The 20,798-nt window shown below is 39.6% G+C and overlaps 1 protein-coding gene across 2 annotated transcripts in view; it reads left to right on the top strand.

Annotated features, from left to right (window-relative positions):
• Positions 1-20,798, top strand: part of RSPO2 (R-spondin 2) — a 104,208-nt gene that overhangs the window by 36,510 nt on the left and 46,900 nt on the right. For both annotated transcript variants that reach the window (XM_066547464.1, XM_066547471.1), the window contains exon 2: positions 19,126-19,314. In XM_066547464.1, the coding sequence (XP_066403561.1) occupies positions 19,126-19,314 (189 nt within the window). The remainder of the gene's footprint in view (positions 1-19,125; positions 19,315-20,798) is intronic.

Here is a 20,798-nt window from a genome sequence, read left to right on the forward strand (position 1 = left end):
GGAAGCTGTTTTCAAGATTCAGTTTTCTCCTCTGGTTGCAATGAAATATTTGACTCTGATAATCACACACGAGTATCTCCCCTGCATTTGCCATGCTAATTCTAAATCATCTGCTTTATCTTTTATTGTGATCAGATGAAACTTATCAGTTTCATTTTTTGTTCAGGTAAATATAAGTCTCTTCAAAAGGAAAACAGCCCCAAAGTTAACTTGGATGTTGGTTTGCCCCAAATGCAGAGTCAGAATCATATGGGCCAATGCTCCTGCTGAGGTGGAAGGAGATGGTAGCTGGAGGCAGGCAAAGGGTTGGCTGCAGTCACAAACTTCTCGTGGCTGGCTGTCTGTAATGCCCAGTGTGGAGGCAGAGGGGCAGACTCGGGAGCTCACAGCCCCAAGTGGAGGCACTGGAAGCTGCTGTTTGCTCCATCCTTGTCCCTTTGTGGAGCAGATGCCAGGTGCTTGATCTCAGTGAGCTGGACTGTTGAATCTTCTCCCATGACCCTGACTATAAAGAGATAGTGATGTTACTTATTAAGCATAAGAGGACATGAAAATTAGGTGTTGCCTCATGTTATGGGTTATGCTGTATCTTAATGATTGTAATCTGCAGAAAATGCGGGTTACAGAAAATTTAGGTAACAGTGAATAGTACTATGTTGAGGCATGATGATTTCAAAAGAAAAAATATATTATATAACTTTGTAAATATAAAAAATCTTTTATAAAATATGATATTCTGTGGGATTGTCTTGCATTCATTCTCTGTCATTCTAATTCCATAGTGTTAAAAGGTGATTGTTTGTCTTGTTCAATTTGCAAAGTCAGCATTGTGACAAAAAATTCTTGTATATTTAAGAACAATGAAATAAAATTGCTAGCTATATTCTGCTTTTACTTACATCTTTTATTTACAAAGGCCATTTTTTTTAATGTAGTTTGAAAGAAGGCTTAGGGAGTACAAAACCTTTGAGGGAATTGCCTTTGTATGACATTGCTTAATTAGTTGTTTTGTAGGGCTGGTTTTGGCAGGGAGTGTAAATGCATCTGTATATATGGGCATGAACATAGATGCACACACATGCTCATAACTTGAGCAAATTATTCTGGCAAGTGCTTGAGACTCAGCTGTGGAACACCACTTTGTTGGTTTAGCAGTCATATTTTGGAGAGGAACTGTACTTTGAAGAATATTCTCACAGCATCATTTATTCTGTTTTTAAAAAAATATAGTTGAGGTTAGGATAGCTTGTTTTCTGTATGCTTCATAAGGTCAGAAAAAATAATGAAAGCAAGCCAACAAAACCCCAATACTATAGAGATTATGTATCTTGAGGTTTCATTTTAAGTAAAGTGTTCAAATAGACATTTGAGTACAAATGTGTTTTATGATGTTTTTGCAGAGGCAAGAAATGTGTTATAACTTCCTAAAAATATAACTCTGGTGGTAGAAATGAAAATGCTCTTATGATTCTCAGCTGCAGCTTTATATATTACAAATACCCCCTAAAAATCTTAGAAACTAAAAACTCAACTAAGGCTGAGCTACAAAGTGAGAAATGAATTTAAATATATTGCTTTTTTCCTATGAAATAACTGTGAAGAAAACTGGTTTATTAGGGATCATTTGAGTGCATTCTCCTTCCCAGGACATGAGCTTTCATTCCACATGCAATGAAGTAAATTTGTTCTCAGTCATTTTGACTTCTCGTTTTAGAGCCCAGACTTACCCACACTAAGGCTTTTTTTAATTTTTTTTATTACACATAGCTTTGTGAATGAAGAACATACATTTCTTTTTTTTTTTTTTTTTTTTTTTAGGTCTTAATGTGTGACTTTGGACAAATAAATGGGAGAGCATGTTTATTACTATTAATTTTTAGGCTTCTCTTGTTCAATAACAGTGTGGCCAGGATTTTTTTTACTCAGGTGTTGTTATTTGGGCTCTCCATGGGCTTTCTTAAAAGAGAGTTTTTGCCTGTCTTTACAGAAAACACTGCTCATCTTCTTTCACTGGGAAGAGAATTTTTCTTTCTTCCAGTTAATTACTTTGAGTCAAAATGTCTCATAATGGAGTTGTACTCATGAGCAGGTTGAGTTAAAGACCATAGCTGCACCAGGGCTGTACTACACCATCCTTTCTTTCAGGAAACTACCAGCAAACATTTGTCATTCAGAAAAATGGACCAGGGACTTAGAACTAGAGCATTCCTGACTGCTACTGTCTTAGTTGAAATGATTGAAGTCTGTTTATGTACAGCAATCATGAAAAAACTGTTTGAATATCTATTTAGCTACTAAGTTTTCAGTGCCTCATTCGAAAATTTTTCTGCATTTTTCAATAGCTGTTTATTTCAGTGGCTTATGTAATTTTTATATCTGGTGGTCTCTAGAATGAAATCTTTTGAGAACTGATAGGAAAACTTTGGAGGATTAATTTCTCTTTTATGAAATGTTCCAGAAATGAAATTGTTCAGTTTTTAATAGATTAAACTCTTCTCTCTCTTTTTAAAATAAAACATAAGCCCATGTAGCTTCTTACTTTAAGTTACTGACCCTCTTTCCATTCAGAGATAGTGAAGTCCTATTATCTCACTTTTAAGAAAGAGGGAAGAGTAAGAATGGCTAAAGTTCTTCACCCAAGTCATAAAACAGCTATGCCCAAATTATTGATTGAACTTAGATGTGTCTTAAACTGAGGGCTCACTCAGCTAGTTTATTCTTCCTCTCACAGGTGCAGCCTTTATATAAAAGGGAATAAAAAATAAAGTGATTTATTTAGCATATTTTAATTTGTTTTGTTACAACCAGGAAGGACTGTTACTAAAATACAGTGACAAGTATTATTACCTTTTACTCAGATGTATGCAGACTAAAGATTCAAACTGGCACAAAGCACTTCAATTCAAAGGTTATATAACTATGTGTTACAGACTACAGCAGTGACCAAGTAGCCAAAAACCTCTTCTGGTCCTTGGAAAAGTGAGAATTAACTAAAATGAAAGTTGCCCAGATAGTCCCAGCTAGTAAACCATGCCACATGCTTCAAGTCTAAGCTGATTTGATGGAAGAAAATTCCTTTCTGTATGTAATCTGTACGCAATCTGATAACTAGTTGGACTCTGAGTATGTTGGAGATCTATATGAATTAGACATGAGTTTTGATCTAGCATATTATTTCCCTCACATTATGGTCAGTCTCTGATCATTCAGAGGAGGAAAAATAATTTTCCTTTGTTCTTGGGAAGCTGTATCTTCTGGTTGCATGTTAAAGTTGGTAACCTTTCAATGTTATTGGCTGAGCCCTGAAGTGTGAGACTATGTGTAATTTATAAACTAATTTGTCTCTGCTCTTTTCAAGAGTTATCTCTGTGGGGAATTGTTAGCAGGTTATTGGCCAGTAGTGGATATTGTCTAGTTCTTTCCTGAATTTTATGTCACTTGAGCTGAGCTGCATTGCTCCCTATAGGTCTTTTGCTCTGGTAAGCAATTTTGTCTCTTAAGACTTACTTTTTGTGGGAAAGGGTACTTCCAGCTGTGAAGATACCATTTTTGTTACCTTATTTGCAGTTACAACACATTTCTAAAATGCTTTGTTTCTATTTCATTCATTGATACTTGTTGTCTCCCTCCATGGGAACCCCTGTGTGGAGGAATATACCTGGACTTCCAGAAAACTTTGCATATGCTCATGTGCTTTGTTATCTATTCCTCCTCCATCATGTAGCTCAAGCTGCCTCCTTCTTCAGGCAAGAAGTGAAATCTGATGCTTCACATGCAGGTTGTAGGATCACAGGGTGAGTCCTGTGGAACTGACTTCTCTGGCAGGATTTTGGATTTCCTTCAGCAATCTCCTGCTCGAAGCAGGGTCAGGTGTGATGGCAGACCAGGTTAATTGGGCTTTATCTATTTGGGGCTTGAAATGGCTGTGCCTTTGTTAAACTGTTGTGACACCACTTGGAGTCCTGGACTTACTCAAACTGAGTAACTCTTGGAGTAACCACAGCATCCTTATTAGTTTGAATTTCCTTCCTGGGCAAGGATAAGACAGTATTTCCTCTCTGCATAGTGCTTCAGGAAAATTTTGACAAAAATTAAACTTGAATTGTAATGGATTCAGCCCAAGAAGACAACATGGAACTTTAAGTGCTCTCAGTTTTCTAGTGCAAACATAGTCATTATCTACTCTTTGCCAGCTGCCATACTGAGGAAATGCAGTGCTGCATCTACACAGTACCCAAATCAGCTTCTCTTCAGACAAATCTACCAGGAAACTACCAGCTTAGTCCTCCACAATACTCTGAGGAGCAATTTCCTTCTGTGTGGTCAAAGCCTCATTCTCTACCTATGATGCCTAGCCTGAAACCCTGGTGCCCTCTATCAGACTTGGACATCTGACAAATCTACTTGTACAGGCCCTCACTGAAGCTTAGGTCAGAGCTTTGCTCAATGTAAAGATCTGTGCAACATTCCTTCTGCAAAACTTCTGATACTGTGAATATAACCTTACATAAAGTTTCCTACTTAACTACTTATATCTAAGGACATTAAATCTTCAAGACTATTCACAGCTATCTAAACCTTGAATTTCTTCATTCCTAGAGTGCTCACTGCTGTATAATCTGGAGAGTTCTTCACTGTTACAGATTTACAATTGCAATCAAGCTTTTTTTTGTTTCCTTTGTCATCTCCTTTATGTGCCAGTTCTCTTGAACAATAAAATGTGACGGTATCAATAATTAAGGTGTGATCATTAGTTTACTGGTGCCTAATACAACTGCAAATAACTACTTAGTTTTTGCTTCTGTTTATTTCTGCTGGAATTTCTGTATGAGTCCAGATTTGGTATCTACGACTTTTAAAATATGTTTCATTTCGTCTTCTGGGAAGTGAAAAGAAAGACTTTGTTTAAACTCCTTCTCCAACTGCATTTTTTTTTTCTCTTCATCAGTCTTTTTTACCTTTTTAGGAATTTTTTGGTAGAAGTATGAAAAAGTAAAGTGAAATATCACCCATCATGCATAAAGTCTTGTATGTCATTTTACTTTGTGTCTTAAACAGAGTGTTCTGGATCTTCACATCTATAGCTTCAGTGCTGCCAATAATGTTTTGTCTTCTGTGGTTTGGGTGGATCTGGATTTGGAACTGTGTTTTTGTTGGAATGCCTCTATGTTGGATCCCTGCAGTTTTCAGTGCTTGCAAAAGTTATAACTTACAATGGAAGACAAAGTAAACCCACCATCAAAGGAGAAAAATTAAATCTCTGTTTATTCACCTGCATGCTAAGATGAATCTTATTGACAGCAGCTAGCTGAAATATTCTAGATATTAAAAGACTTGGAAAAAAGTGATTTTTTTTAAAATGCCTGGGACTTTGTTTCAATAGGATTTGTGTCCCAGATGTTGATTTGCACAAGCAATATGCTGGATGAAATTTGTGTTGAATGTGCTATCAGATAGTGGTACAGAATATGTACATGGGAAAAACACATTTCTGTGCAATTTTGTAATTAAGGAATAGACTGTGACAGCCTCTGAGTGACTATAGCATGGGAATCTGAAATGGAAAAGTCTGAGAATGGTGTCCAAGTGACTTTTAACCATCTGAGAGGTGAAAAAACACTGCCTTGTGGACTCCACTGGCCAGGCCTCTCCACTGGCATGGTGTTATGAGGAAAGAGTAAAGGAGGGTTTGTTGTTTTAAGTTTTGTTTCCCTTTGCAGCTTTCACAGCAGCACTATTTATAAAGAGTTGGTCCAAGGGATAGTTAGTCTAGCTTCTAGACTTCTTCTAGCTTCCAGAAGAAGCATGACTATTTTTCTGTATTAGAAATTAACTATCAGCCTTGGTTTGAGCATCTGCTCATGTTTTCCGATGAAATTTATTTTCAATGGAAGGCAAATAAAACACCCACTTGAAATAAGCTGGGGAACATGGTGGTTTTCATGTACTGTCTTCCCTGCATATCTCTTCCCACATACAGAGTCTGGAAGGAGCTCCTGTGTCTCATATATGAGTAAGACATAGTAGATTAGATGCAAATGAAATAGAGATAAAGCCTCAGCTGAGGAATGTGATTTTTCAAAAACCTGTTTGGGAGAACCCAGCAATTGGTTTTGAAACCCCACAATTTCTGCTGTAGATGGTTTAAGGTCAGCTCAGTGTAGGCTCCCTGTCTGAGCAGGCTCTTCAGCAGACACGCTCCTGGTGAGACACTGTCTGCAGCAGAGCTGAGACCGCTGAGTTACCTCGTGGTGCCCTGATGGAAAGCAGCTCTAGCTGTCCCTTCACTGAAACCAGCCTGCTGGCCCACTGCCCTGTGAAAAGAGGAGATTTCCTTAACCCTTAGTGTGGGGAGATTTCCTCAACCCTTAGTATTTCATTTGTCTGTCAGTGCTCCAGGAAAGCTGAGACCCTTGTGCCCAACCAGTCTGTCAGTGTGTCCCACTACAGGGACCCTTCACTGAGCACTCCTGGGTCAGAGGGTGGTTTGACTGGCTGAGGCAGGGACACTCACCAACAGCATAAAGGAGACCCCTCCGTGGATCTTCCCACTCTGAGTGTGTTACCTGCTGCCAGCGGCTGCTTGTGCCTGTGAACGATTCAACACTAACAGTTTACAGAATAACACTCTTTATTAGTATAAAATTGTGACAGATTAAGGTTGAAGAATTGCCAGTGATAATATCTGACTGCAAAAATGTGTTCAAACCAATATTGCTAATCCTCAATAAAAGTATTCAGCGTGCATAGAGTATGGTTCTTACCAAAAAGGTGTCCCTGTGGAGGGAAAAACAGGTTCAGCCCATTGGCTGCTCCCAGCAGTTACAATGGAGTCTTCCCTAGCATTTCCCCATTCTCACTTACTATTTCCTTCTGTTTAGGTGGAGCTTGAGTGACTCTAGTCATACATACTTTTGCTACTGAGTGGTGTAAAATTATCTTGCTTTGCTCTTAAAAATACTGTCAAAAATATAGAGCACATGCTTAGTTAGGGGTGATCATATCTTGGAGTCTGGAAACTTTGGATGGAGATTAACATTATAATTAGGTTAAAATGAACTGAGTTCATCTGAGGAGAGCAATTTCACCACACTTGCTGACTCAGCAGCTGGACACCTCCTATCTCGCCTGGCTGACAGGTGCTGTGTAGTTTTTCAGCTGCAAAGTACCATTGAGTTCCTCTCCCTCCAAGGATTTCTACAGAGCCTGGCCGTGGTGTCTCCATCCTCTCCACCGTCCATTCCATCCCTCTTGGCTGCGGATCGTGTGTATGGGGAGTCACTGTGGAGCATTCCAGCCAGGGAGCAGCAGCTGTATTTTACCCTGTAATTTCCACAGCGTTACAATTTATGTTAGGGTGTGAATGTAACTTCTGAGTTTCCACTTATTGTACCCCCAGCCCTTTTTCCACTAAGACTGAAGAGCCCTGTCATTGCTTGAAGTGCATTTCAGAGAGAGCTGAACATTGGGGGAGATCTGAGTGGTAGAGCAGACTGGCTGTCTGGCCTCTGTCCCATCGCTTGATTTGTGCAGTCTTCATCAGATATAAATAATCTGTGCTGTGGCCAAAGTCAATGATTATTGTGGTGCTCTTCCTCCCTGTCTGAATTGCTGGGGTTTGAGGAAGAACAGCAGCTTCTCTTTAAGGAGCTGTTTTGCGGGATTTCTACATTTTACTCTACAGACACGGAAAAAGGAGGAAGCGTAATTAATGTAAAATCTAAATAACAGCATTTGAGAGACAAGTTATCTTTCAAAAGTACTGCATGTTAAAAGTCCTCTTGAGTTTTGTGATTGGAATTTCTTGAGGTTACTATACATGAAACTACTGACATTTGATCACATTATCTGGGGCTTATAAAGTATCCTAAAACCCAATGGAAGTTTATGCAAGGCTTATATCATGAATATTTTTACAGAGACTGAAGATGCCGTAAAAGAAAAAGACTTCTGAGATTTGGAGTGGACAAAACTGCCCAGAGCTGTGCAAATAGTATGCAACTGGCAGATATTGCCCGTGCTTCAGTACTGTTAGACTTGCAGGATTTCTAAAAAAGCAACAATCTATCAACTCATAAGGAGATGAAACAGAGGTCCCCATCTTCTCAGTCTGATGAAAATGGAAGCAGGCACTTTACAAATCAGCAACTTCAGTTGATTAAAAGAAGTGGCTGGTTCATCTGGTGGAGTAATGTAATTTCTTACTGTATATGAAACGGATTGGCCTATAAACTAAAACTCAGAAATTGGATTGGCAACATACACATGCATGTGTGTCATGTAAGACTTTTGAATACCAAATACTTGGTGGGGAATGGGTGGGGAACTAGGCTTGGAAAGAAATGATCTATGAGTGGTTGCGAATCAGTTGGTTGGTAAGGCTTGGTTGTTGTGTCGCTCTTTTTTTTCTGGTCAGGCACTTTAGCTGTCCTGTTTGCATGAGCACAATGGAGCAGGGCTTTTTTACTTTATCTTTTCTCTGAATATACTCTGTGGTTGTGATACTTGGATCTTTTATCACCAGTATTTCAAGTGTGTATGTTGAATTACTCTCAGTTGTAACAGGAAGACCTAGAATAAAACTGGTGAATCTGTGAACAGAAAATATCAGTAAAAGCTAGTATTTCCTAGGACATTGCAACAGGGAGTATGCCACTTTCTTCTCTCTGTCTATTTCTGTACTTGTTTTTAGGAAGGCAGGTGATGGGGTGGTGTTTGTGACCTGCAACAGATGTTCTGTATTTTTTTTTCCATCCTGTAGACAGAATGAACTTTCCATGGATAAAATGTAAATTGGTGACAGCTCTAGATTTCCATACTGGAAAGACAAGTATTATTAGTGGGGAAACACTGGGGAAATGCAAGAGGCCTGATCAACCAGACTGCTCCATTTTCAGGGGAAGAGGAAATGTCTAGGAACTAAACAGAGAAATTGTAGAGGAAAATTCACATCCCAAGTAGAAGAAGAAAGCAGTATTCAGTAGAGTTAAGGCAAGTGAGGATTGGTAGGTTGAACAGTGAACAGAAGAGGACAAGAAGAGTTAAATGTTTGCAGATGACAATAGGTATCCAGAAAGTGAACTATGAGAGATACCTTTAAAAGCTCCAGATGTTCAAATGAAGAAAAATGGCTGAGATACCTCTGTTAGTAGCAGTTTATCTCAGCTGGAAAGTAAATTGGTAATGTTCTCAAAACATCCTAGTAACCAAGCATCCTGAAACCAACATACATGTAATTTTATTGGTAAATTTATTTCTGAACTTGGTAGTCAGTATGCCATGAGTCACCAAATATTGCAAAATATCTCAATATGTAGGTAATTCCTTGAGACTTGCCAGGGTGCTGCAGGAGAATAATATCAAACTGATCCTCACAGTGATTCTCCATGTCATGGTAGTGGGGGAAACCATACAGAAAATTCTGTAAGTATTCAGCTGGATAGATGTGTAGCAACAGTAAAATGTTTTGATTTGGAAGTAGAATAAAATGCCACAGTCTTTTGAGTATGGATGGAATGAAGACAAGTCTCTTGGAAGCTTACACTAGAATAACCAGAAAGATATTATATCAAAAATGAGATGATGAAATGAGCTGATAAGTGAGAATAGTTTAACCATAAAATTATGATATAATGAAGACCTCCAAAGGAAGTGAAGGAATAATAACCAGGTAAAATTGCTCACTTACAAGCAACATTTGATGAGATTTATACCAAACTCATTGAAGTGAAATGCTTCTCTACAGTTAATCTGTCTTCAAGGGAAGAGTGGGGAATGTGCATTTTCTCAGCTGTGGAAAACTTTAGAGAAAATAATCCTGAGTGGTGAAGGCCTGGTGGTCTGAGAAGGAACACTGGGTGATCTCCTGTATAACAAAAAAAAAAAAGGCTGTATCCTACCCAGAGCAACATGGTGCTTGGGAAATGGTATCTTCTTAGTAAAAAAAAAAAAACATAACACATGAATGTTTCAGGAGAATAAAATCTAGGAAAAGTTGAGAAGTTATATCACTTCTTTATTTGGCATTGGTACAGTTGCTTTTCCTATGCTGAGCTTTTTTTGAATATCCATAAGCCTGCTGATAAAATTGTAAGGGATTGATCAAAGGACTGGACACTTAGCCTTGTGGTGAGACATTCTGGAATCTTGCTCTGTTTATCTTACCCATGAGAAAGCTTGGACTTGACCTGATCAGAGGATCTGCTTTGAGAAAAAAAATCATTGAAAAACTGTTAACAAACTGGCAGGTAAAGATACAAAAAGGTCCAGTGGTTGGTCCTTGAAGTTCAAAATTCCACTGCACATTTTCAATAGTGTTAGTAATTAGCCCCTCTGATATCTTAACAAAAGTTTTGGTGGTTTCCTTACCACTAACAATTTAAAAATTAAGATTGAATGGTTTCTTAAATGATACGTTTCAGTAAAGCAAAAGTTCTGTGGCTTCTTTGTACAGGGCATTGGCCTAATTTTTCATAAAAATCCCCTCTGACCTTGAATTTTTAAATTCTCTTAAAGATAATTACCAGAAACACATTAATATTTTTTTTAAGTTGAAGTTTTCTGCCTAAAACTTACATTTGCTTTTACAAAGTTCTAATGAAAAATAGGTATTTTTCATGGCTATCTTCTTTTCATATCCAGTCAGATGTTTTTCAGCTGCAGTGGACATGCAGTGTTGCAGTCTCAGTTCCTTGATATACTATGTACTTTGGTTTTTCTATAAGGCTGTATTTTTTGTTCAATTCCTTGGTGCTCCTGAAGACATAAGCCAAACACAAATGTACTTTATTGAGATATGTATGGGATGTCTTCAAAGCATTAATTGAATTCAGGATTATGAAATCTACTATTTTGCAATAAATGCAGCTTGTAGTGGTCTTTTAGTTCCTCATCTCCTCTGAGTCCCATCTGCACATCTTGTGTTTACAGTGATAAGTGTCTTGGAGACATTTCTGCTAGATCTGTGCTAAAATCCAGTCACCAGCATTCCTGTGGCTGCAGTCCCAGTTAGGGTGAGAGTGTCATTAAGCTGGCCATTGTATCAGCAAGCTCAGTTTCTGACTTCAGAGAGCTCAAAAGACCAAAGATTGCCAAAGAGAGACACAGTGACCAGATACAGAGTGATATTAGGGACATAGTGAGCATGTTAGCCTGGCTGTCTAAAGAAATGTTTAGGGAATGACTTTAGTGCTTGTTTCTCTGCCAGGATCTCCTCTTTCTCCAACTGGTTTTGGATTCATTTGTCTATTTCAGCCTGTTTTTTTCAGAAGAATAAAAATACCAGGTTCTTGTGGTGAGCTGAAGCACCAGGTTCAAAAGAGCTTTGTGACACCCAACAAATGGGTATACAAGAAAGACACAAATTAGAAACAGTTGTAGTATGGACTGCAGGACAGTAAGATCACAGAAAATCAAATACTCTAAGTTCTCTTGCTTACAGAACAACTTGTATTCTTGTGGGGAACAGGCTAGACTCATTTGATTCTCTTGTGATTTCAAATAGTCATAACAACTCACTCAAAACTGCTTCAGCAGTGTGGCTTAAATACATTTGATCTAGACAAGAGTTAAAGTAATTAGCTGATATTTGATTTTACTTGATATGGATCCAAACCATGAAACTTTGAACACCCTTAGGGTTCAGAAGTGTTTCATTCAGTGTGTTTGGGTATTAGTCTGTGTTCTCAAGTAACCTTTTGAAACTTGGCAAATTTAATACCAGATTTAAAATAAAGGCACTACATGGGGAATCAAGTCTGTAAATGTTTTTTCTTTAATTATGGAGGTGCTCTGGACTATAGTTGTAGAAGCAGAAGGAATAGAAGATGCATTACCTTGCATTAAGGTGTGTGCTTGTGTTTATATGCAGTGTTCACACCTGTGTACACACTTATGTGCTTGTACAGAACGTTACTCCTGCTCCAGAGAGCTTACAGTCTTAACAGAGAATGAGGGCAATCGTGTGCTTTGAGAGCCAGAGGATGGTGCTAACTTACAGCATGTGTGCATTTCCAGTTTTGTGATGTGATGACAGCAGCACTCTGACACTGGTTAACATCTGTGGGCTGTGTGGAAGGAGCAAGTTTCCATGAGGGATTTGGCTGGAGGAGACCTGCCTGCCTGGCACACAGAGATGAGGAGGGTGTTCCTGGCAGGGTTGAAATAAGGATGAGTAACATGAAGTTTTACATTGCATGTGATACAGTCACTAATCTGGAATGTGATAGACCATGTTTTATAAGCTTTTTATTTTTTTATTGCAAACAAATATACAGAGGGAAAAAACGAAGTTATGAAGAAATTAAAAAGGAAGTGCATAGATGTTTCTGTTAAAGGTGGAGGCGTCCACTTCCTCCTCAAAGAACAATTATATGTGAACTGGAGAAGCTGTATGTGATAACAATAAAATCCAATACATCCAATACATCCAATTTGCTGTGTTAAGAAACCGAGATGGGAAGGGAAGAATTTGAGGCAAGGAGGATTTCATAGGATTTAATTATGGCCTATGTATATAGGCTCAAAAGAGGCACAGTTAACTTGGTGTCTTCAAGATGGCATCCTTAAATGACCCCAAAACCAGTGCTATGGTATTTGATTTGTGAATGTGTATGTTCATTGTCAAAGTAATTTGTTAGTAGATCATGTCACAGTTTTCCCTGGCTCTGGGAGAAATTGAAATAATGGAAAGGTTGCAGAATTCAGACCTTCTCATGAAACTCTTAAAAGAAAACAAGCAACAACAATGTGGAAGAAGATCAATTCAGTGGTACACACTTTACAGTAATTTACTATATGCAAATTACCTGGAAATTATTCAGTCTAATGCCTAAGCAGTACAGTGGGAAGTTTTCAGATTCTTTCACATGGTTTGCTCTTTGTAATGCAACATACAAATCATATTATCTTCCCTTTACCATTATAACTCTTCAGTGATTTTTAATTTCTTAATGTGCTAAAGAAAGAAAAAAGCTAGGAGACCAACAGGAAAATTCATCAGCATGTGACCATTAATTAAGTGATGATTTTGAACACTGTCCAAATTCAATGTGTGAATTAAATAATTGTTCATTTAAGTAACTATAAATACAATATATCTGGATCTGAGGATTTCAGAGCAATTTACAAGTTTTGAATCTCAGCGCATTTCTATCAGAAGTTAAAAACATACAGCTATGGAAATTTTAAAAATAAATTTTTAAGTCTGCTTAGCAATTGAAGAAGGAGGAGGGTCCAGATTTCATGGCTTGGGAAACCTATACGATTTACAGAATTAATATATTACTGGAGTCTTTAATATATCTTGAGTTGACCTTAAGATGTGACAGATGTGCCATCCATTTTCTGAACAAATATTAGCATAGGATAATGGAAGATCATTTTATGCTGTTAGCTCCTTTTCTATGGAGCTGAAGCCAAGAGGAGTCAGCATAATTAAATTTGCCTGAAGATAGAAAGGTTGTCAATAAAGACATCTTACCACAAGCACAGAAAGGGTGCTTGGGAAGAGTAACATGTGGCAGTAATAAAGGAAAGTTGGACAGTAGAGTCAAACTCAAACATATTTTGTGGCAAAGAAGTCAGAATTTTCATGGAGTTCCATAAGAGAAGATGGCAAACAAACCTACATGGAGCCCTGATATGTATCTGCTCCAGAGCTTAATTCTTGCTCCACAAGATCATAGAATTGTTTAAGTTGGAAAAGACCTTTAAGATCATTGAATACAGCCATTAACCCAGCACTGCCAAGTCTACCACTAAACCATGTCCCTAATCATCACATCTACACATTTTTTTAATAACTTCAGGGATGGTGATTCAACCACTTCCCTGGGGAGCCCTTTCCAAGGTTTGACAACCCTTTCCATGGAAAAACATTTTCCTAATATCCAGTCTAAACCTCTCTGGCACAACTTGAGGCCATTTTCCCTCATCCTATTGCTTCTTACTTGGGAGAAAAGACTGAACTCTACCTTGCTAGACCTTTCTTTCAGGTATTTGTGGAGAATTTTGTTCTCCTTGACCCTCCTTTTCTCCAGGCTAAACAACTCCAGCTCTCTCAGCAGCTCCTCATAGGTGGTCCAGACCCTTCCCCAGCAACACAGCCCTTCTCTGGACATGCTCCAGCTCCTCAGTGTCTTTGTCATAATAAGGGGCCAAAAACCCAGCCCAGGTTTTGAGGTGTGGCCTGTATGTATATATATATATACTGACCTCAGTGCTCAGTATTGAGGTACAATTGCTGCCCTGGTCCTGCTGGTCACACTATTTGTGACACAGGCCAGGATGCCATTTGCCTTCTTGGCTACCTGGGTTCATGTTCAGCCACTGGGCGGCTTTCCAGCCACTCTTTCCCCAGCCTTTAGCACTGCATGGGGTTGCACCTGTGACCCAAGTGCAGGACCAAACACTTGACCTCACGAGATTTGTAGTCTTAGCCTTGGTCCATAAATCCCTCTGCAGAGCCTTCCTGCTCTCCAGCAGATCAACAGTCCTGCCCAACTTATGTCATCTGCAAGCTGACAGAGGGTACCCTCCATCCCCTGGTCCAGATCATTGATAAAGACATTAGACAGGACTGGCCCCAGTGCTCAGCCCTGGAGAGCACCACCAGTTGCCAGCTCTGTTGACCACCACTCTCTTAGCCTGGTCATCCAGCCTGGCTTTTTACTGAATGAAGAGTACAGCCATCCCAGCCATGAGCGGCCAGGTTTCCCAGGACAGTGCTGTGGGAAATGGTGTCTAAGACTTTACTAAAGTCCATGTAGAAATATCCACAGCCTTTCCTTCATCATAATGTTGATCATCTTGTCGCAGAGGAAGGTGAGGTCAGTCAGGCAGAACCTGCCTTTCATATCATGCTGGCTGGATCTGATAATATTCTTGTCTTGTGTGTGCTGCATGATGGCACTTAAGATGATTTGCTCCATGACCTTCCCCAGCACCGAAGTCAGACTGATGGGCTTTATCCTTTTTCTGACTCATCTTCTACCTGGTGTCACACTGGCCAACCTCCAGTCAGCTGGGACCTCCCTGGCTGACCAGTAAATGATCCTCCACCACCTTCCCCAGTATCCTTGTGTGGATTTCATCCATATAAATTTGGATGGGTCTAAGTGGTATTGCTGGCCATTCCCCATGGATTATGAAGGCTTTATTCTGCTGTCTGTCCCTGTCATTCAGCTCAGGGGGCTGGTACCAGAAAAAGACTGGTCTTGCTACTGTTACAGACTGAATAAAGAAGACATTATGTACCTCAGCCTTTTCCTTATTCTTTGTCACTGTGTTTGCCCCCATGTTCAGTAAAGAATGGACATTCTCCTTAGCTCTGTTGCTGTCGCTAATGTATTTATAGAAATATTATTACTGTTGTTAGTAGCAGATGCAGTTCTTCTTGGGCTTTGGCCCTTGTAATTTTTTCCCTGCATAACCTCATGATATCCTTGGAGTCCTCCTGAATTGTCTGCCTCTTCTTCCAAAGAAGAAGTACCTGAGTTCCTGCCAAAACTCTCTGTTTAGGTAGTCTTCTTTTCCCCAGATCCTCTTTCGGCATATGGCACCTGCCTGTATAATAAAGCCTTGATCTTGGCCTTATTATCTTAGCAGTACAAGACAGTCCGGGAGCCCAGTCCCTCAGAGAGACAGAGTGCCCGAAAGCTCAGCTAGCTCGTGGCCATCGCTGCCAGCTACCCTTTAGCAAGCTTGGTGATTGTCAGCTCTTTAGTGATATCAGCTCTCTTAGGATATCAGCTCTTTGCTTGCTATGGTAGGGTGCCCTTGGCTTGAGGCTGCAGCAGACGCGAGAGAGGAGAAGGAGTGCCCTGGTGTTCCACAGCGATGGTTTATTGTGGGAGAGACCATGAAGGTTCCAGCGACAGCTCTTCTTCTGTCAAATGGGCTAAACCAGGCCCTTTTATAGCGTATGGGGGGATCCAAACCTGACCAATAGTAAGGGTTAGGTAAAATAGCCTATAGGGTTACAGAGACAAGCTTTGGGGTGGGGGGTCATTGAGACAGGAACTTATTTTGCTGTCTCATCCTGACTCAGCAGTTCCTATTGTTAAGTCTCCATTCTCCATGGAGCTTTCCCGAGCTCCATGGGGTTTGCTACATGCCTGCTCCTGTGTCTGTAGGATTTCCTTCTTGAAGGCCTTCTTGGACTCTGTTGCCCCAAGGTAGAGATTTTGGTGACCAACCCCCTTCTTTACTTCACCAAGAACCAATAACTTAGCATTGGGTGATCACTACACTGAGGATGGGCCTAATGACCTCCAACCATCACATCCTCCACGGGTCTTTCTCCATTCCCAAAAAACAGGTCCAACAGTTACCTTTCCTAGTTTGCTCCCTCACCAGCTTTGTCAGGAAGTTATGTGCCCCCATGTTCCAGAAATGTCTAGGATCTTTCCTCTTTGCTGTGCTGCGTTTCAAACAGACATCTGGTAAGTTGAAGCTCCCCATGAAAACAAGGGTGAGTGATTGTTAGAGCTCTCCCAGCTACTTAGAGAATATTTTATCTGCCTCTTTCTCCTGGTTTGGGGTCTGTTGCAAACTCCCACTATGATACCTGCCTTGTTGGCCTTCCCCCAATTCTTACTCAAAACCATTCAACCCTATCCTCACCATCACTAAGCTCTAGAGAACCAAAACATTCCTACCTCCACTGAGACAGCAGACTGACAGACCCTGCTAGTACCCTGTCTCTCAGGCACTGGCACACTGCTCTCAGACTTCAGTGAGCCTTGTTTTATCCCTTTTTCCCTTCAAATCTCTTTAAAGCTCTTTCAGTGAGCCCTGCTAACTCCTGTGGAAAGATCTTTTTCTCCCTTTGAGACAGTTTTGCCCTGTCTGTTGCCAGCAAGCCTGTGGTATTGTTCTCTTTAGCTATATCCATATGTATAACATTTATCTGTATGTATATGTATATGTATATGTATATGTATATGTATATGTATATGTATATGTATATGTATATATATGGTAGCCTTTATCTATATTGATGCTGTTCAGCAATTGGCCTGGCCCTAAGTCAAAAATCATATACATTATATCAGCTGTTTTGAACTCCAAAAAACGCTCTGAGTAGTGAGTAAGTTCAGGCATCTTGCATCCTTGCTTTTGCTTTATTCCTTTTAACTCTTTTATTATAATACAGGCTTCTCTGGGGAACCTTGAATAAGCTGGAGGTAAAGATTTACTGAGAGTGACATCCAAGGAGACTATAAGAGAAGTCACAAGTCTACAGGATTGCCTACTATGTGTTAAGCAACAATTGCTTTTGTGTACATGGTCACATATTATTTGATGTGGTTACAGTAAGGCAATCCCTGCCCACAGTGAGAGGAGGGACGCAGCCATGCCTAGTTCATAATTTGTTTGTTTTGCATGTCTTTGAAGAAGTTGGTTGGGAATGAAAATAGTTACAAGATGAAGTGTAGGAAAAGTTATATCTCAAGTCTTTTAGGCAACAGAAGGTGGGAACTGTTTTAGGAGTGTAAGACAGTTGGTCTGTTAGGGTGTCTCATTACAAAAGGGTTAACAGAGCTGAAGAATCATACATATCCCATGAAGGGAAGGATTCTTTTCCCTTCAAGAGAATCTCACCTGGTGAGACTGGTACCAGGGAATTCCAACACTCAGAAAGCGTCCCACTGGCTGAGCTGTTTCACACCAGATTGCTTCACTTCTTGTCCTGCCTGCCACCCACTAGGATTATTTGCCCAAGATTGGAGTTGAATGGTGTCGTGCTGAATTTAGTGAGTCCTGTGTGGGGGATGGTAGCAAAGAGGGAATTGGAATGTGGTGTGCAGATGTGTGAAGGTGAGAGTAAAGCTTATCAGCTACTGGTTCCAGAGGGTGGTGGGCTTTTCCTTGGTTTTTTTCCTGACTCTGCTGGTGAAGTCATCAGTTGAACAACCTCAGTTATCCAGCCATACGAGGTAAAAGTACCAGATCACTACATAACAGTGTGAATAATTTTAAATATTTAAAAATATGACAATTAAACATAGGCCTTTTTGGTGAGCTGCTCTCTGGGTGGCCTCTATTAAAAAACTCTTGAGACCCCAAAAACACTTTTCTTTGTTGCATAATATTTTTCTTTTGTTTTTGGTAAACCAGGTTTGAACTGGTAAATTTCTGTGAAGTCCTGTAGGCAATTTATTATTTAAAACAGACCTGTGAAGTTGTGCTGGTTTCAGGAATGTCTTGAGTCATCCTCCCTCTGCTGACCTACTGTGCTGACCCAGCACCTGAGAAGGACTTGACAGCCCATGGGGACAAAGGAATGTTCTGCAACTCTGCAGAAAGGCAGGATAATCAAAGCTCATAAGAACAAAGAGTGATGTGACTGAAGTTTGTGTTGCAGTTATCAGCCAAGCAATTCAAAAGAAAAAAAGAAAATAATCCAACAAAATCAGAGCATAGACTTGAATGCACAGCAGCTGGTGACCTAAAATGGTAACCTGCACTAATTGTGCTCCTTTGGTAATGGCATATGGTTTTCAGCCCAGAGAAGAAGGCTCTTAAAACAGCTTCTCTTTTTTTGAAAAATTTGTCTTGATACTCAGGTCAGGAAGACCCTGTAAGAAGACAGCTGTTCTAGGACCCTGAGAGTGAGGGGGCAGCACGCATTGCTAGGGCTGTACCTGCTCTGCAGAGGCTTCTGTACTCTGAATACTGCTCACTTCACAAATTAGAAATTGCATTAGTGGTGTTGATCAATTTCCATGGGCATATCATTCCATGTGCATATGTCAGGGTGCTGAAGTTCTTATATTTTGTTGTTCTTGTATGCTATATCCCCAGCTTCACAGAATGCTGCATTGCATTTTTAGCCAACTTTATTCTGTGAGCTTTATAAAGCTTGGTCTCTGCTTGCCTGTGCCTGTATTTTAAATCTGTGTAAAATCCTTAAACTGCCCTACATACAATTGTAAATGTAGAGATTACAGTTCTTTTTATTCAGTGCCCATGCAGATGTCTGAAAGTGAGTGCACTCTCAGAACCCTCCTTTCAAAACTGTTTGTAGTCATACAAAAGATGTGTAACACTTTAGAGGATAGAGAACCTCCAGCCAAAATACTTTCCAAATGACCTTAAAGTGTAATTTATCTTATTTTGCAGCTAACTATGGACCAAATCCAATTTGCAAAGGTTGCTTATCTTGTTCAAAGGATAATGGGTGCATCAGATGCCAGCACAAGTTATTCTTCTTCCTGCGAAGAGAAGGGATGAGGCAGTACGGGGAATGCCTGCACTCCTGCCCGTCAGGGTACTATGGACTGAGAACACCAGACATGAACAGATGCTCAAGTGAGTTATTTCTTCAACCCTTACACTCACTTTTGTCAGAAGGCCATAATTTGTGGTTGGTTTTTAAGATGGTATGTTGTGAAACACATTTGAATTTTCACAGATATCTCAAGATCATCTTAAACTTCTTTGCTAAAGAAGGTCCCAGCTCATTCTCAGATATTTAACATTCAGCAGATTAACTAGTTAATGAATTGACCTATTTTTTATTGTTATTATTATTAGTTTAATTAAAGGGGTAATTTAGGGAAAAAATATATGATTCACACAGATACTCCTAGTTTTAAGAAACAAATTCCCACTATATGAAAATATAAAGGATTCAGAATAAATTTAACATGTAGGTACAGGTCAGTATAAACAGTAATATATGTGTGGGCTTTTTGTCATATTTTTTGTTCCCACACAAATTTCAGGTGACCAGACACCTCACACCAGACATACTTTAATATGTAAGTGTTGCAAATTTAATAAAACAGATGTACTATTAAAAACAAACAAACAACCTTTCACTTTTAGTGAAACATTTTATTTGGAAATTTGCAACCTGCTAATGTGCAACAAGATTCCTTGTTTGCATGTTTGTGCCTAGAAGCACAACTATTAAAATCCACGAGTGCTCTGGTATCTCACATTATTTCACCTCTGTCTGGCAGTTGTGCTGATTTGTATCGATTTTTCCATATGCTCATATGTGGAATATTACCCATATGGATTATTAATCACTGCTGTTACCTCTTATTCCTAGTTAGAGGGAGAATGGTTTTGTCATAGTCTAACCAGAATCAGGTCACCTGACATAAGAACCTGAAGTGAGAAATAGCTTTTCTTTTTTTCCTGCAATAATCAAGTGTCTGTTAAATGTGTGGCACCTTTCCCCTAGTGCTGTGCTGTGTCATTGGGAGCACAGAGTTGTGAGAAGGTGTGTGCTGGTTTTCACATCACACATCATCTTGAGACTCACATGGGGTCACTCAGTGGCAGTCTGGCTGGATGAGGAGCACTTATGGCCATGCTTGGACCTGTCCCAAGCTATCCCACATCTTTCTCCCCATTCCCTGCGTGGGCTCCATGGATATAGTGTTCCCAGCTGCTGTGTAGTATTGCAGAGTGCTGCCTAATCCCTACCAGGTGGTTAAGTTTTGATCAAAAATTAAATGAGACAGTATATGGTTTATGCATCCATTCTGTAAAGTAATTTAGAATCTTGGCCTTAGTTTTCCTAACATGTTTTTGAATTCAACTTCTGCACTTGAATTCTTTCAAAACTTGGCTGTAAATACTTCCCCATGTAAAAATGTTTTTGAATATATTTGTAGGTTTAAGAAACAGATTGATTTGTTTCTATTAGCCTGTACTGTGCTCGTGAGAAAGGCAAAGTAGTCTTATTGGCAGTATTTTTTAGTTTCTTGAAAAGAAAAAAATAGAGAATTTAATTGCAGAAGGTTGAGGGTGAATTGAAAATAATATTTATTTTGGTTTTA

This window comes from Molothrus aeneus, chromosome 1 (genome assembly GCF_037042795.1).
Source record: "Molothrus aeneus isolate 106 chromosome 1, BPBGC_Maene_1.0, whole genome shotgun sequence".
In the NCBI taxonomy this organism is placed as follows: Eukaryota; Metazoa; Chordata; class Aves; order Passeriformes; family Icteridae; genus Molothrus; species Molothrus aeneus.